A 19,703-nucleotide genomic window follows, 5' to 3' on the forward strand; every position below is an offset into this window, starting at 1 on the left:
AAGCAAGATTCGAACATCGACACTTACTTAAACGGACTAATAAATTCACAACTCGACCAACTCAAATTGGTTACAAGAACATAGCAGCTAAAACATGTCATAATGACCAATTTCACTAACAAAATACAGTAGCTAAAACAAAAAACAAAATACACTCAAAAAGAAAATGAATGATGATAGCTATGTCGCTGATCCACAGCTTCTACCATTGGTGTAAACTAACTACCTACGTACATGTAAATGAGTAAGATGATGAAAAAGAGGAAGAGATCAATGTTTCAAGTCATCTTTAATTAGCAGAATGTTTGCTGGATATGTTGAGCTAGTTCTTCCGCACTCAGTTGGCATTCAATCCCAATCTACACACAAAGTTTAGTAATTTTGATCAACATTTAGTCCATATAAATATCAAATTATTTTTAACAAATAAATTTAAATATAAACTGTGTTATCTTATGTATATATATTTTAATAAATATAAATATAAATTATATATTTTATGTGTATAAAAATCTATAAATATAAGTATAAATTATTACTGACTAATACAAAATGATAATAACATTGCTGCATAAACAAGGATAAGTTGTCATCAGATTAATAATAGTTCAATTCCAATGATACACATCCTGCTATATAGTTTTTTAGTTTGTCACATTAATAATTAATAGTAATATAATGATCAAAACAATAAGTTTAAACTTTTCTAAGACAAAAACAATAAATAAAATGACCAAACTCAGAAAACATATATTAGGAGGATTAATAAAATATTTTCTGTTATATATGCATGCTGGCACATCTTGTTTCATAAAAGATTGGCCCTATATATGAGACTAGTGCTTTTAATAAGTTTTTGTCTTTCAGCAACTGAAGACAATGCCTGCAAAGTGCAATCATATACATCCCTGGATATACCACATGCACTGAAAAAATATACTGTGTATGCACGGCATGCCATTAATTATAAATAATTAATTATCATTATTATTACTCTTACTACATGTTGCAGTAACAAATATATGCTTTTTTATTTTATTATTCTCATTCTTTTAAATAAAAAACAAAATTTTAATATAAAATAAAATAAATGTGTACATTATCTATCCTCTACGATGAATTTTTATGCACGAAAAATTTTTGAAGATAAAAATAACAACTATTAAATAGTATCAATGGATGTATGTACTTAACTAATTTTTATTTTTATATTAGATCAACATTTAACTTGCGCTGTCTTACATCAATAAATATATTAAATATATAATTATTTATCTATCTATCTATTAAGCTGTTTAAATTTTTAAAAAAAGGGATGATAAATACTGATCATAACATTTATGACTAGCTATTACTACTTCGTTAAATAAACGTTATTCTGATGATCACCACCATGATCATTTTTTGTGTTACTATATATCATGCTACAGCAGCAGTAGTAGTAGTGAAGTTGATTTCATGAGTAGAGACTTGAGTTGTAAAAACTTGGAATCTAAGACATATATATTGATTAGGAGGACAAGGGTTAAGTAACGGAAACATTTACATCATTGTTATACTGAAACAGTGAAACTCATGCAGTCCTCAATAATATATATTACTGATGAAAATGACTAAAGAAAAAGACACCATATATGATGGTGTGGAGTTATGCATCTCAGAATTTTGAACTGACTTTTTTTTTTTCAGTAATAACAAAAATAATACTTCATGCATATGATAAATTATTAAAATTATATTGCTGGTTTCTAGAATTTTAAGCTGGTCATATATATGGAGAAACTTATTATTATTATTATTATTATTAGAGAAAGTTTTGAAAATCAATATTTATATTTAACTAACCTTGTACAACCAACATTTAACTTCAGGAAAAAAAAAATCGAAACTCTTAAAATAAAAATATCTAAAATTCAATATTAGAAAAAGATTAGAAATGCAAACTCAATAAAAACTGATATTTAGTGAACTTCAGACGGTACTTATTATACTATTTACTTATATTCATTCTTTTTCATATACTGAATTAACTCATTTTTTGCACTAATAAATTAACAAAAAATTTGTGGAGATGTTTTTAGCAATTCAGTTTTTAAATACCATAAATACTAAATTGCCTTTAACGTATAAATTTTAGAAATTTATGTATGCAAATTCTAGTAAATATAAGTACAAACTCTATTTATTTATATATAATAATTTTTATAAATATAAATATAAATTATATATTTTTTATGTATAAATTTTTAAAAATATAAGTACAAAATATTGTTAACCAAATATTAACTTAAATGATAATATTTACTTACTATCCGACATTAATAGCTCAATAAATACAAGAAAATGATATTACTAAATATATGAATGTAAAAACTAAATAAATAAATAAATATGTATAAGATACAAAATTATTATATGTTTGTTAAAAATCAGCTATTATATATTTGTGTATACATATATATGTTATTTAATTTATTTTTAATTTTGTATTTTATAATTTAACATATATTTTATGCGATAACTAATTTGATGAAATATTTGTAGAACATAGTCTTAAAAAAGCATATATAGAAAAGAGTGTAGATACCTTAATAGTGAAAGAGTATAGCATGGTTTCATCAGAAGTGGTAATGGTGAGATGAAGAATCTCAAGAGCAAGGTCTTGAAGCGCTGATACTATCCTCATGGCTTGCCCAGGAATTCTTGGAGACACAGTTTTCACTAATACATGCGGACCGCAAAACTTAACCTCCACGTCAGCAATCACCGACTTTGAATTCGCAACAAGCTCATTCATATTATCATTCATAGCGGATGATCCAGAAGAAGAAGGAGAAGGCTCGATGGAGTGCAACCATGGGCTTCCAGGTTGTGGAGTTCTTGGACTAATGGGCGGGAGGGTTAGTATTCTTGGGCTTAGTGGCGGTTTTCTTGGGCTTAATTTTGGGCTTGGAATAATTAGTCTTGGGCTTAGTACGTTATCTGTGTAAAATACCTTTCTGTGTTTCTTGGCCTCTAGGCATTGTAGAACTTGCTGTAATTCGTTGATGTAATCAACTACACCTCCAATTATTGATGCTTGATCTCCCTACACATTGTAGGAAGAATAGGTTAGAATAAAATATTAATTAAAATTATGAAGAATGCTAGAGGACCGGTAACTTTTGTGATTTATAGCCATCAAATAGCCATCAATGATGGTTTTAATGGTGTTAGATTGGTGTGAGATTTCATCCAATGGCTCACTTTTCTTTGCTGATTACATGCTGGCCAGAATTTAATAAAGTTGCTGGTCCTTAGACTTTTCTTAAATTTAATTGACATTAAGGAGACTTACTCGTTTGACATAAAAAGAGGGCATAAGTGACCTCAAGACAGACAAATGGTGATTCATTTGCTTTCTCCGGTTGCGCTCAACAGTTATATGTGACGATAATACCCTTTCTTGTCCATCTTCGGATGCTGATGCAGTAACCTTCTGTCTCTTCCTTGGAGGAGGAGGAGGAGGACTATTGAAGTCTTCAAGGCTCTCTAAAATGGAAAACAGATCCTCTCCACCAAACTCTCTTGTGTTCAAGAAAGTTTCAGATAGTAAGGTGTTATTATCCATTGCTGGAAGCTTCTCTGTTTCCATCTTCAGCTCCCGGATTATTGGACTTAGCTTGCTATCTGCTGGAATACCTAGCAAAGTGTGGACTGTTTTTCTATTTAGACAATGACTATATATATAGAGAGAGAAAGAGAGAGAGAGTATCTCTTCTAGTAGGTAGGTAAAAATTTCATTAAAACGGTCTATCTTTGGTTAATTAATTTTGAGTTAAAAAAATAAAAAGGGTATTTTAATTAATAAATTAATTTTTTTTATTACATTAATAATTAGTAAATAAAAAGTTTAACAGATTATACTACGTCAAATATTCTCGAGATACAAGTCATTATTTCATACAAGTCTATACAAGTCTCTTTAACTTAATTAACATCACGCGCCACTATCTAACCAACTTTTCAATCAATGCGCAAATATATAACTGTCTTTTTTCGAAAGAATTTTGTTTCCGTTTTCGAATTTTTTCGACATTTTCAATCAACATTCTCTTCCATCTCTGTGTTTTCTTCGTTCGTTCTCTACGATTTTGAAATCAAGCTCTAAAATCAGTTTTAAACAGTTATCTCGTTGTTGAAGATAATGAATAATTCAAGTTTAGATTGTCAATTGAACTAGACAAAGTTGATTATTGTTTTGAATCCAATCAAGTGGCTGAGATGTGGTTCGATTTTTGTTAATGTTTTCGTTAGTAGTTTATGATTCTGTAGATAAAAAAAAAGTTGGCGCATGGTTTTTCCTAATTGAAAGGAGCAATGGCGGCTAAAAAAATTGCAAAGGACTATAAGGGGGTTGAAATAGAAAAGGGAGTCAAATATTATTTTAACTTTTTATATTTAGATTAAGTTTTAATTTTTTCGTTAATATTTGAAATATTTTATTTTATATTATTTTAATCTTTTAATAAAAATAATTTTTTTTTAAAAAAAATCTTTTTTATCATGATTTTTTTTAAATAATAACAAAAATTATAATTATAGTGGTTATAATAATTGTTATAGTGATTTGAGAGCACAAATAATAAAATAATAAAAGAAAAAAAAACAATAAAAAAATATATTTAGAAAAAAATAGTTTTAATCAAGTAATTAAAATAAAAAAAAAAAGCGTTTAAAAAATAAAATTAAATTTTAGTTTAAACGATAATGGATAAAACAGCACTATATTCCGAAAAAGTTTTGGTATATTAAAAATGTGATGTGATATATGCATGGTAGTAGCGACAAAAGGATCAGTGGGGTGTCTCTGATAGTTGCATGAATTTCTACGCTGATGATGATGATGATGAAACCGTAAGATGATAGTTGCAAGGAAGAGGAATTAGAAGCAGTGTTTGTTATCATTTTGCACTGAATCCCACGAATGCTGAGAGCCTGAGAGGCCGCAGATCAGACAATAGTGGCAGTTTCCGACCGACACACTCTTCTGCAAACTTCAACTTAACAACTATGAACCACAGTAGCTATAATAATGACAACAGATACAACAATTTGTTTATAATTTTAGGTCTTTTATATCATGAAATCCTAAATATTTAAAACACCAGTTAAAAAAGGCTGATTTTTTTTTTATATAGAAAAAATATTGGTATTTTTTTTTAAATTGAATTATTTGATGTAATTACAGATAGGTAGATTTTGTAGGTGAGAAGTCAACACGTGAGGGACGTGTTGCAACACGTGGGGTGTGTTCGACACGTGGCAGTATCCTGGCCAACACGTGGGGGTGTATTGGACACGTGGCACCATATTGGCCAACACGTAGGAGTGTGTTGAATAATTTCCATAATACTGTAATACACTTTAAATAAATATTCAACCAAAATACCATCTCTATTTCCATATCAAAAATAATTTCTAGTTAAAAAAATTATTTTAATTAAATGCGAAATCCACTCATGAACTTTAATTTCTAAGTATAAGAAAAAGAATTCTTATAAACATTATTTCTAGCTAATTAAATTAAACAATGTTTTTTCCAATGTTTAGAAACTCAGCTAAACAAAGAAGAATGAGTACAATCTACTTTAATGTATACTGAGTAATAATAAATATATAAATAGAAAAATAAAAGAATATATTCTTGGATGAGTTTGTTTGATTTTTGTATAAATTTTTTTTATTTTATTTATTTTATGTTATTTTTTTATTTTTAAAATTCATTAAGGATCAAATTCTAAACTTTTTTAATATAGAATTTTGATACTATATCATGAAATTACTCAATTTAAAAAATTTTAAAAATTTAAACTAATAAAAAAAACATGAATGATTATACTATTATACAGTTTTATCCAATAATTCTTATAAAGTTCTAATTAAGATTTTTTTTTCTGATAAAAAAATATAAAAAAATTGTGAGCGAATGGAATCTATATCTCTTGTGTGATATTTATTTGGTGTAGCAGGTTGATATAGTTGGTGTGTTAATGCAATGCAGCCATGCAGGTATGGCAGCCACTATTTATTTTTTTATGATGAGTTAGTTATTTTTGCCTCCTTACACAAACTGCAAGTGGAAGAGGAATTGTTTTGTAATTAGCAAAAGAACATAGAGAGGATCAATTCAGCATCTACATACATTAAAATTTCCATTCATAATAAATACATCTGCCTCCCCTTCATAATTATTACTTCACTCAAACAATATTTAAACTATTTTCAAAATATTCCTGGAAACTATATCATTTTAAACTTGAATTTCAACAATATTTGGCCTCATCATGAATAAAGACAAAGTTTTAGGGTGATGTTTGTGGTTTATAAGAAATTTAATCACAGAAATTTAAGATTTAGGTTTAAACAAGTGATTAAAATTGGAAGTTAGAACTACTACTTCTAAAAGAGACAAATTAAATTTGAATATTATTCTCAACTCATTTCATGTTGTGTTACATACTAAAATTTTATTAATCATATCCTGTATATATAAAAATTAATCAATGCATAAAAAAATACATAAAAAGTTTATTATATTATCATAAACAAGAAGTTCAATTATTCATCTCTTAGAAGTCTATTAAATACTAAGTTTGATCATTTTGACCTTTAATTAACATGTATAAATATATAATAGCTAATTTAGGGATTGATTTTTAACCCTAAACCATATTTTTTGCAACAGTATCGAAATAAGTTGAAAATTTATATTGCACCTTCTTTCTAAATTCTAAATGATGATTTTATTGCACTAAAAATTAAGTAATACCCAAAGTCTAACATAGGCATGTTCTAGAAGTTCCGAATTATAATTAATGTTCACACTTCATATACTATTAATTGGACTACTACAACTAAATGAAGTAATTAAGCATACTATTACTAATAATTAGACTATTCGGCCTAATTATTGAGATTTTAAATTCTAGAATCACAACACAAAGATGCTATATATGGTACGGTTAAATTATTACATACATATCTGACATTAATGGTACCCTCAGATATATGGTTAGTTTAAGTCTATAAAGAACATCATCATGAATATAAATACGTATGTAGAAGAGGGCCAGAGAGATAGAGAGAGGAAAGGACAATAATGGAATGGAACATAACAAATTTTAAAGAGAAATAATAAAGAGGGTTACCGTGTTAATGGGGGCAAAAGAAACAAAAATGAAAACTTGGTGTTATTAAATGTAGAGAATGTTGTGCTTCAATTCTACATGCATCAAATGAAATAATACAGATACCTTCCCACTGAAGGAACTGCGATAGTTGTCCATTTATTTTATGTCTTGTGTTAATTTAGTTTTAAAAAATATTAGAGGACCATTAGAATTTATTACTTTTAATAATTAATTAGTTATTAATATTTAAAAATATGAATTAAAATATATTATTTAAATTATTAAATTAAAAAATTTAAATTAATGAACAAAAACAATAATAAAAAATAATAAATTTTGATAGTTTTTTAATATCAAAAAGTTTCAGTGACCAGCAGTTTTAATCAAATTTAACTATTAAAATATCATTCAGTTAGCAAGTATCATTTTTTTCTAAATATCTTACGTGCCCATAATAAAATTTCTCTTCTATTGCTCATTTTTTTTAAATATTCATTATTTGCTGGCCTAAAATTTTAAAAAATGCTGTCCCTAGCATGCTGCTTTAAGTTTTCTCTTTAGTTTTCTATGTTTTCTTATTACAATAAAAAAGCCTTCACATCCTTAAAAGTTAAAATGCAAAAATCATACACTCAAAACCCCCTATGCATAATACTATAGTGAAAAAAAAGTTGAATAAAGAGTGGAAATTGTATTCTTTACAATAGCAAAAGAATATAAAAAAAATTAAAGATATTATATATAATATACATTTTTCTCAAAATATAATTATAATCTTTATTCTTTACCAAAAAATTTTCTCCATTTTTTCTTCTTTTGTATATTTTCAATGTCAATTCCAAACATTTAGTTTAAGATATATTATATTTTGGGATTATTGTTAGAGCGTTGATATTTTGTTAGGAATATTATTATAAATAGATAAAAAATTAACTACATTTTTAACTTTTATAAAATTTGGATATTTTAGTTTTAATTTCAATAAAATTTTTATTGTAATGTTAACTTTAACATTTTCAAAAGTTACTAATTTTGGGCTTTATCATCATATTTTTAGGTAATAAGGGATTAGATGAATTGAGTTGTATACAAGTAACAGCCTGGTTCATAATCTCATTTGAACACATAATTCAAAATTTTTATATCCAAGTTACGAACTTGTTATATATATATAGGGGTGATCAAAACAGGTCAAACGTGTTAGGTCTATCCACTAAGCTCATCAAAAAGGTGAGTGGAGCTAAAATTTTAAATTTATTGAACTAAAAAAATTGTCAAATCTGCAAATTTTAGTGCCGTAAGGCAAGTTGGCCCGTTGGACTAGGTTTTTTTTGTTTTAACACAAAAGGGTACTACAAGAATATATATATATAGATTTTCTTTATTTTAATTTTTTTCTGTTTTCTTATTTATTTTAGTTTGAACTCTCTCCCTCACAACAAGATATATGCACCAAGTTTTATGGCATACCTTATTTTTTAAAATAAAAATAATTCTTTTATTTTTTATCACAAAATTTTATTTCTATTTTTATGTTGTACTGTATTATAAATGATGTTATTATTTTAAAATTATTCGTTATTTAAAAATTAAGTTGAAATTGTTATATATTTTTTATTTTTTATAGTAATTTAAAAATGTATATTATGATGGACTATTGTTAAGAATGTAAAAGAAAATGGTGAAAAAAATATGTTATAATTTTATTGTTTTTTATATATTTTTAAATTATAGTTAAATTTTCACTTTTTATTTTTTATTATATTATATATAAAAACAAAAAAGTTAGACGGGCTAATTCATGTACTATCAATTTACCATAAAATAAGATGGACTAGCATTTTAGGCTATATTGACTTATATTTCATACACGTACATCTTTCAACTATTTTTTATAATCTTATTCTCGATTGATCTTGCATTTTTCATCAAATGTTGGGACAAACTCAGCAGCCTTCGTGTTTGAGAGGAAACGTAAAAGTCAAAATAATAATTGCAAGTGAAAGATTAGTTAGTCTACCAATGTTGACTATTTTGTTAAACATGATAAGTAGTTCCAGAAGGTGTTCTAATATAAGATAAAAATTGGTGAGGAGTCACAAGTAATGCTGACGAGGAGTAATTGCCTGTTTCAGGATGCATGCGACTGCGTTTATTTCATATTGACTAAAGATACCTTTTTTTTTATGGATAAAATGGTTGAGAATAATGGCTAGATAGATTGATATGTTTAATTAAAGTGTTTAATATAATATTTATTTATATATTAATTATTATCTTTATACAAATAATTTTTTACGTAAGTAGTCATTTTATTTAATTTCATGCGTTTAAAAGTGTTTAAAATCAAAGTATGATTTAGCAGCGATTTTTTAAGAGTTTTGCGTAGGTTTTACATTGTCGTTAAACAACTCTGCAACAATTGGCGAATCGCCATCTTTTAAGACGCTGTCAAAGAGTTTTGAAACGATTTTTAGTAGGTGAATGCTACTATGTCCTTTCTAAAATAAAGAGTAAATTATTCCTGTGATATATATAGTGTTTATAATTATAATTAAGTTGAATATTAACCATAATAATTAGGTATATGTTTTTTACTTTTTTTTTTCTCTCTTATGATTATTTAAATTTAGTTTAGCATCATCAGTTTGGTGGTAGCAGTGGCTGTCACCGCGGTAAACTCACAAACCCATCAACAATGTGCATACGTATTCAGCTCGTTACACATGGCAACATTTGTGCTATTGAGGTACAGAAAATTTCTGCTACATAGACACAATTCCTTTCCAATCTCAGCATACACCCATTGCGCCTCCTCCACCCTCTTCTGTATGGTGATAACATCCTCGGAGTTCACTATCCGCAAAATTTTTGTCCCGTAAAAGTGATTAAATTCTTGTGCATAATTGTCACCTCATCTTGCAAATCCTATTGTTTGCAATTTAATTCGACTTGATCTCCACCTCATCGACAACAATGTTTTTAATCTCATAAGAATCCGAATCTACCATCCCTTGAAACTTGTATTTGACATCATCAACAACAATGTCTTTAATTGTGTTTATGACCTGTCTGAAGAATCTTTTCAAATGTCTTTAATTATGACTTCTATCATCACGGACCATAAGCTCTCCTCTATCTTCAAGTGCATCAATTGCATTCGTAAAGATCTCTTCCACTTCATAAAACTCATCTGGTGAATCACTTTCAATATATATATCACAAGGGATAATTTATCCTTTATTTTAGAGAGAGTATGATAGAATTCACCTTTTTAGTAATTACTCTTATAACACTAAACATGTAATTGGGTTATGGTAATTTATAACTGCTGCTATTTTTTTATTGGTTTATAACTGACATTTTTTTAGATAAATTGGAAAATAATTTTGAGTGATATTAGGTAGTCAAAGAATAATTACAATATAGAAATATCACGTAAAAATTTTTATTCTCTTGATAAGCAAGTGACATACACTTTCTTATCATTTATTCTCCTTATCACCTACCATTTTGCTGCATGCTTGGAGTCATTAATGTTCGTTCCAAAATCAATTTCAATTTCTTCCAAATCAAATCCTTAACATCTCTCAATCACATTATTATCCATTAAAATGCAATAATTCTCTGTAAAAATTATGGAAGTAAATTAAAAAATTTTAACAACTTCTACTGTATAATTTATATTTTACATATAGACTATTAAAAAATAAAATATAAAATATAAACAAAAATTAAAAAATAAATTTTTAAAAATAATTATTAACTCGTCATATTAAAATCAATAAATAAGCATACATATGAATATTAAATAAAAATATTAAAATAATTAAAATCATGACCTATTAGTACACATATGAGATAATTTGAAAAATACAATAAGACGTATAGTTTAAAATTTGATAATATTAATTATAAAAATTTATTAATTATAGACATCATATGTATGAAATTATGAATATTATGAGTATAAAATTATGGATGTTATTAATATGAAATTATAGATGTTATGTGTATAAATTTATGGATGTTGAGTAAATTTATTAATTGAATAAATTAATTTAAAAATTTGACATTTTTTTAAATTCAATTATGATAAAATTTAAAAATATATGTGTTAACTTTATAGTTACTTATGCAATAACTAAAAAATGATATGTGTATGAATGTAATATCTAATAAACATGAATTTAATTTTTAGATGTTAGTTGTATGTAATTATGGATGTTATGTATATATAAACATATGAATGTTATGTGTATGAACTTAGTTAGTACAATATAATTATTTTTTTTCTCAAAGATAGATATTATTTTATTATTATAAAATAATAATATTTCCATAAGGAAGTACAAAAGAAGTTGGGTATTCTCAATTATCACCAAATGTGATTGGAAGACAAATAGTTTAAGAAAGAGTAAAGTAAGAATAGAGAGAAATTATTAGCATTCATCAGGTATGGCTATTGAGTTCATGCATTAGACTGCTGGCTTCTTGCACTATCTCCGGCGCTGGGCTTATTAGCTTCTCAAAGACACACCTATTCCTCGCTTTCCAAGTGCTCCAACACATGGCCGCGATGAAGAGGATCTTTTGTCTACCTTCGATTTGAGCCGCTGTCCAAGATAAGGCTCGTTGCCACCAATTGATGAAGGTCTCCTCTTCTCTCTGTCATAAGTCAGGGGTTATTAAGCTTAGACTCTAGATTATTAAAGGCAGAGGGCATTAGATAAAGGCATGAGAAAGTGATTCATCTTTCAGCATGCATCTTAGGTAAGTGGTGGGGGGTGGATGCAAACTGGCTATGGATTTGTTGCAAAACCGGAAGCTTTTCATAAAGACTCTTCCATAAAAAAATCTTAATTTTATGAGGTAATTTCAATTCTCAAATGCTATTCCATACTCTGTTGTTCTGTATATTCTGAGGCATCAATGAAGTAGGAGAATGAAAGAACACATAAGCAACTTTGTATCCTGACCCAACTTCGTATATACCAAATTTTGTCCAGCACCAATTAACTTCATCCTCCTCCTCTGTTGGTTTGATGGAAAAAAATTTATTGCATATATCAATTGGAAAAATTGACTCAATCAGGTTTCTGTTCCATCTTCTATCAGGATTTAGTAGCGCATTAACATAATACACTTGCAGATTCGGTGGGATTGTCACTGCAGCTTGAGGGACATTAAAGGACAATAGTGGTGGGAGCCAGAGATCATGGAAGATGCGGACATTAGCACCAGAGCCTATTTTCCATAACAAGCCTTTCTCAATCACCTTGCGGCCTTCAAGAACACTTCTCCAACCCCACGATGGGATGCTTCCTATCTCTGCATGTAAGAAATCTGTATATCTGAAATATTTTAGCTTTGAACATTCTTGACAGTGTAGAATTAGGGTATTTCATTAGACGCTAACATTGCTTGCCCAATAAGGCCAAATTTTGTGCCCTTAGATCTTTGATCCCCAACCCTCCATCTTTCTTCGGTCTCGTCATTGTGTCCCATTTAATCCAAACCATTCTTCGTTCTGTGCCTTTTTGACCCCACCAAAATTGTGAGAGTATGCTATGAATCTCAGTAAACAGCGTGTCCGAGAGCTTGAAACAAGAGAGTGTGTAAATAGGAATCGCTTCCCCCACCGCTCTCAATAGTGTGTGCCTGCCACCTGAGGACAATAAACTTCTTTTCCAACCCATAATCCTCTTCTGAACTTTATCCTTGATAGCTCCAAAGGTTGCTTTCTTTGATTTCTGAACTATGGAGGGCAGCCCCAAGTATTTGTCTTGGGCTCCGATATGTTCAATATTTAGTGTCTGCGCAATTGCTAGTCTTCTGTTCTAAGGTGTGTTGTGACTGAAAAAGATGGCCGACTTGTTCAAATTGACTTTTTACCCACTGAAGCCCTCATATAGATCTCTAGCAATTACAAAATGCTTTGGCTTGTATTAGGTGAGCCCTTGCAAAAAAGGATTGAATCATCAGCAAACAAAATGTGATTAACTGTTTGGCATATCCGATTAACTTGAACTCCTTAAATTAATCTGTTTTGCTCTGCCTTGTATAGTAAGAAGGAAAGCCCTTCCGCACAAAAAAGAAATAGATATAGAGATAGGGGGTCACCCTGTCGGATGCCCCTATTTGGCCTAAAGTAGCCAAAAGGTTGCCCTTCCACAACAACAGAGTAAGAAACAGTCGTTACCAATTTCTTAGTCCAGTTAATCCATCTAGCATCAAAGCCCAGCTTTTCCATGATGTATCATAAGAAGTGCCATTCAACCCTATCATAAGCCTTGCTCATATCTAATTTAATAGCCATCTCATGATCTGCTCCACTTCTCTTATTTTTCAAATAGTACATACATTTGTGGGCAATTAGAATATTATCTGAAATGAGTCTACCTTTGAGAAAAGTACTCTGATTTGGGCTTATAATTTTATTCATAATACCTTGTAGTCGGTGCACCATAACTTTAGAAATAATTTTATACATAACTGAGGACAAGCTAATCGGTCGTACCTGAGTCATGTCACTGGCATCTGACACCTTTGGAATCAAACAAAGTTGAGTATGGTTGAAGCTTTTTAAAATTTTGTCACTGTGAAAGAAACTGCGCACTACCTTAAAAACGTCACCTCCAACTATATCCCAGAAAAAGCAATGTTCTGAAAACCAATTCGGACCAGCCGATCGAACCAGTCGAACTGCAAACCGGACACAAAAATGATTCGGCCAATCAGTAAAACCGCAAAATCTAAAAACTGGAATTGAACCGGTGAATCGGCCGGTTTTTTGGCTGGGCAGCAAAACGCCGCTGTTTCCGCCTTTGAAACCCTAAATTTGAAAACAAATCCCTAATTGCCTTCTTCTCATTCATCGAGCTTCACTGAAGCTGCTTCAGAGGTGAAGTGAACTGAGAACTGAGAACGCCTCACTCTCACACGGGTCGAGCCACTGCCGTCGAGCCACCGCCGTCAATCCTTCGAACAGCCACCTAATCGCGCAGCAGCCGTCGTTCCTTCGACCAGTCACCTGCGTCGTTCCTTCGACCAGTCGTCCCTTCGAAGGTGCTCCAGTCTCCACCACTGCTTGGTCAATCGGCGTCACTGTCTCTCACTCTCCCTATTGCATGTTCTGTTTGAAGCCTTGAAGGTGCTTTCGAAGATCCAGAGTTCCAGGTATTTTTTTTTTAGTTATGATTGTTTGATTCCTGATGAGTTTGATTGAGTATTTCTTTGATTTTGTGAAGCTCTGTGACATGATGAACTCTGAAACTGTGAACTTTGAAACTGTGAAGAACTGATTACTGAAACTGAACTGATTCCTGATGAGTTTGATTGAGTATTTTTTTAGTTATTTTATTTTTCTTTGAACTGATTACTGAAACTGAACTGATTTTGCTTTGTTTACTGATTATTGAAACTGAACTAATTTTGCTTTGTTTATTGAACTGGATTTTGTTGTTTGCTGAATAATTGTGAATAATTTTGAATAATTTTGGATGTTGTTTGTTATGAACTTGAGAGTTGAGATTATTGGGTTGGATTGCTGGTAATGTTTAGATATGGATGAAAGTATCAACCTTTTACTTCTGTTATGTTTTTACTCTGTTGTCTTTAATATTTTTTGTTTTATTGTGATTTTTTGTTCTTGAACTTGTTAATTTGATAATTTGCTAAATTATTGGGTTGCTGTTGTCTTAATTTGCTAAATTGTTAGGTTGTTGTGATTTAATTTGTTGGATTTTTTTATTCAAATTTTGTTGTTGTTTATTTGGTATACTATTATTGTTCTTTAGATTATTGGCTTGCTATGTTTTCTTTTTTAATTGTTAATTTGTTGATTTTTTAAATTGTTATTGTGATTCTTGGGTTACTTCATCCCTGAGGAGGAGAAAGCCAAGGAGTTATTCGAACACACACACAAGGCGTTGCTGAGAGTGCATTGGAGAAGCTTCACAAGTTTGCCGAAACAATGCTGATGGAGATCCTGAATAGGAAGAAAGATGGTTTCGATAGGAATCGTCTGGAACTTTCTCATCTGACCGTTGCTACTAAAAATTTCTTTGATAATATGGTGACACAATTGGAGGATAGAGGGCTTAATGATGTGAATGTGAAGAGTTATGGTGAAAGCTCAAGCTCCTGCTCATTGTCTTCTTGGCCTCGAGGTGTGGTGAGGGATGGGATGACAGAGATTGGTCTCCGGAAATGCGGTTATTGCGGTTACTACAACCTTGCCAGCACTCTAGAGTGTCCCTGCATTGAGAAGAGATACAAATACCAGTGCTGGATCTATTCTCATGATCCTCGTGTCATTTGGTGTCCATTGTGTATGGTTAATTAACATCTATTCAATTACTCAAACCATTTTCCTTTTGCTAGCACTTGGTTTTTTTATTCCAATCTTGCTCTTGTTAATTTATTAAATTATTGCTATTGTGATTCTTGTTGTTGAGATTGTTCTTGCTAGTGAGTAGTATTAATTTGGATTTGTTAAAATTTGTTAGACTATAACTATATTTGGTGTGTTTATAATAGAGGAATAGAGAAATGGGCAGCTAGCATTGTTTCACTGATTGTTGTTTCAATTCTGCCTCTTCTCTGCTGCAAGAAGCTCACCCTCTCACTAATTCAATCTTCCTTCTTAATTGTTGTGAATTTGCTTGTTTTATTGATGGTTGAATTATTCACTCTATACTTTATACTTCCCTTAATTCAATATAATTGTTGAGTTTGCCTGTATGTATATGATATCAGTTTATTTATATTTATTATTTTATTATAAAACAGTTTTTTCGGTTCAATCATGGTCAAACCGGTTGAACCTATAAACCAGTGAACCAGTAGTTAGAACGGTTCGATGATCGGTTCGGTTTTCAGAACTTTGAAAAAAAGTGAAAAAACTTAGCTGTAAACCCGTCATCACCAGGAGCACTCTGAGCATGAACACTATATTCTCGAAAAATTATAAATGCACATAAAAAAATTAAATAAGTTTATTACCATACCTCATCAAAGCTAGTGTAGTTTTTCATATTTTCGAAAATTGATTGACTGACAACAACTTCGTCGGGTAAGTCCATCTGTTGTTCAAATTCTTCAACACCTTCTACCATAGGTATCGTATTAAGGTCAAATTCAAATGACATACTATTTGTAATGATAAAGATGATTTCTTGTAAAATTTCTTGACCTATTCTAATTGTGCTTGCAATGGTATTAGAGTTATGAATTTTGAATAAAAATAATTGAATTAACGGAAACAAAATCATATTAGGATAGGTTTCAAGTTTTGTATCTTTGCATTGAATGATGATAAATGACTTAACAAAAAAAGAAAATCAATTACAATTAATTCATTTAATATAAATTATCATTACCATTTTTTATAATTATTATTAATCTTTATTGTATTCTTAAATATAAAAATTAAATTATAAAAAGAAATGTTAAGTATTGATTACAAGAATGTCTAATCGTAAGGAATATGGTATTATAATTAATGTCATTAATAAGTGAGGCCGATAAGAATATGATAAGTAAATTGATAGGAGAGTGAGATAAAAAATAAAACTGTTGTTAAGTTATATAAATGAAGTAGAAAGTTAGGCTAATTATGGTTGAAAATTTTTTGTTACCAAACTTTTTTCAATAATTTTAGCCATCACACACTCATAAATACTAGTACTTCGCACCCACATACATATTTAAAGATACTATTTATTATTTCAGAATTGCTATATATCCAAGTATTTTTTTTATCCAAGTTTATCTAAATAGGTCCAATACCAACAAAAAGCACTCTCATTAAAAGAGCGTCATTACACGCGCTTTTTCTTCTTCTCCTTCTCCGATTCTCCCTCGCACTTCTTCTTCTTCTTCTCTCCCGTACTTCTTCTTGTTGTTGTTTCAAATTCACGCATACGTTCTCCTTCTTCTTCTTCGCGCACGCAGATTCTTCTTTTTTTCCTCCTCCTCCTCCTCCTCCTCCTCCTCCTCCTCTTTTGTTATCATCATCACCAACAACACCAATATTTTGCTAACATCTTTATTGGTTTTGATTTTTTCTGGTGTCATCATTAAATAATTTTAATTTATTTTAGTTTATTTGTGAATTAATTTTAGTTTATTTGTGTGTTAATTTCAGTTCACTTGTGAATAAAGAATTTGGTCAATACTTATCAGCAGCATCAAGTGAATCGAAATTAACACACAAATGAACCAACAATCAACACACAAATGAATCGAAATAAATTAAGAAATGAACCGAAATTATTTAATGATGACAGCAGAGAAAATTATAACTAATAAAGACGTTTGCAAAATGTTGGTGTTATTGGTGATGACGATAAAGAAAAAGAAGGAGGAGAAGAGGAGAAAAAAGAGGAGGAGAAAAAAAAGGAAAAAGAAAAAGTCTGCATGTGTTTTGTTGGAAAAAAAAAGAAAAAGAAAGAAGTGGAGAAAAAGAAGGAGGAGAAGAAGAAGAAAAGAAGAAGAACCTGCGAAAATTTAGAAAAAAAAAAAAAGAAGAAATACGAGGAGGAGGAGAAGAAAAAAAAAATAAAAAAAAAAAGAAGAAGAAAAAAAATGCGTAATTTGAAAATTTGTATAGACTTTATTCTTATTATTTAGTCATTATCAAAGTTTGAATCTAAATACAATACTACATATAACCGACATGTTTCAATAAGGGAAGGAGAGAATAGAATGGGTTAAATTCCCAAAATCAAAATTGTCTAGTTTAGAGGCAGTAAGCAAAAAAAAAAAAAAAAAAGTAGAAGATTTAAAACAGAAATGCATGCAAAATAAAAAAGACACATGATTTAAATTAAGTTTTTTATTTTATTTTGAATTCATAATAACTTTAACTTGAAGTAGTAAAACTGAAAAGGCACGCAGTAAATAGAGACAAAGTTTAGAGACGAATGAATTATTAGGAAGTTCTGATATTTTGGAGAATTTGGAATTTTGGTTGCAGTATTTGTCATGATTTGTGTTCTTTAAAGAGAGTAGTAGTGTGGTAAATATGAAATATAATAGTGCTACCCCTGTACCAAATAAAGCCATTAATATCAAGTCAGCAAAAAGCTGAGCTACTGCAAAAGTTATAATACTGTTTATGCAATATGCATACAGTACCATACATTACAACCACCCAAATCATATTAATTAAACAAACGAACCAAACATATTATTTGGTTAGGGCTAACTAGTTGGTTCCTTCTTTCAACATGTTTTGTTATGTACAATTATATATATACATACACACATTTAATGAGTTCTAAATAATAATTTAGGAGAATCATCCCACGATAAAAGCTAATTGTTATTATTATAAAGTTTTATGCGACTTTTTCATGTATTAATCCTCAAATGTGAAAATTTTTAATATTTTCTACATTTTAAATTCTTAAAGAGGCTACGCTGTTATATAAATAGAGTTAAAAGTGAATTGAATTAAGTCGAGTCAAGTTAAATTTATTTAACTTTGACTCACAAAAATTGAACTCGACTCACAATTTGATTTATTAATAATAGCGCCTATTTTAAAACTTAAGTTTAGCTTACAAAAAATTCACTAACTAACTTAAATAATTTGAATATAAATTATAATTTTATATAAAATAATTATAATTTATCTTTAAAAAATATCAATTGTACATGCTGTCTATTTATCCAATATAATTATGTCTTTTATCGTAATTATATATAAAAAGTATGTGTGTATAATTATATATCATTATTATAAAGTAAGAGTATAAAATGTCTAATATATGTATTAATAATATACATAATTATAATAAGTAATATATATATAAGCGAATCTATGATGTACTGACATGGAAACAGGACACGACACGACACGGGACACATCGACATACAAAGTTTAAAATCTTATAAGACACGGCGACACACATACATATAAAATATAAAGTATTTTTTAGATAAATGTTAATGATATTTTAATATTTTATTGGTATTAAAATATAATTTTTTTAATTATTTTTAATATCTTATTTTTAATTATATCAAGTATTTAAAATATTTTTTATTTTAATAAATAATAATATATATACTATATATAAAGAAGTGATGGTATTTAGATATATTCAAGCGTGTCCGAAGAAGAATTTTTTTATTTTTTATTAAGACATGGTTGGACACAGCAGATACGCGTATCGAACCAATGTCAATGAGTGTCTTGTCCAAAATGTGTTCGACACACAGATACGACAACTCAACAAAATATCCGTACTTCATAGTAAACGATCAATTCACGAATTAATGAATTAAATTTATTATTTAAATTTAAACTCGACTTATTTAATATATAAATTCGAATTCAGATTTAAACTTAATTTATAAATTCATAAACTCAACTCATCAAATTGTTAATAAGTCAAATAAAACCAACTTCCAAATCTCTTTTCGTGTAAAGAATATAATAAAAAATAAAGTGGGACAAAATTTAAAAACAAAGTAGCAATAAAGTATAAAAATGAAAAGAAATAAATAGGGCCTCGTCCA

The 19,703-nt window shown here is 29.1% G+C and overlaps 1 protein-coding gene across 1 annotated transcript; it reads right to left on the reverse strand.

Annotated features, from left to right (window-relative positions):
- Positions 1-234: 234 nt before the first annotated feature.
- Positions 235-3,634, reverse strand: LOC107647565 (transcription factor SPEECHLESS-like). The gene is made up of 3 exons (XM_016351635.3): positions 3,338-3,634; positions 2,588-3,088; positions 235-359 (listed from the first exon to the last, which is right to left on the reverse strand). The coding sequence occupies exons 1-3, from the start codon at positions 3,632-3,634 to the stop codon at positions 294-296; spliced, it is 864 nt and encodes a 287-aa protein (XP_016207121.1). The 3' UTR covers positions 235-293.
- Between the last annotated feature and the right edge of the window lie 16,069 nt (positions 3,635-19,703).

The sequence above is a fragment of the Arachis ipaensis genome, chromosome B6 (genome assembly GCF_059453495.1).
Source record: "Arachis ipaensis isolate K30076 ecotype BB chromosome B6, ASM5945349v1, whole genome shotgun sequence".
NCBI classification, from domain to species: domain Eukaryota; kingdom Viridiplantae; phylum Streptophyta; class Magnoliopsida; order Fabales; family Fabaceae; genus Arachis; species Arachis ipaensis.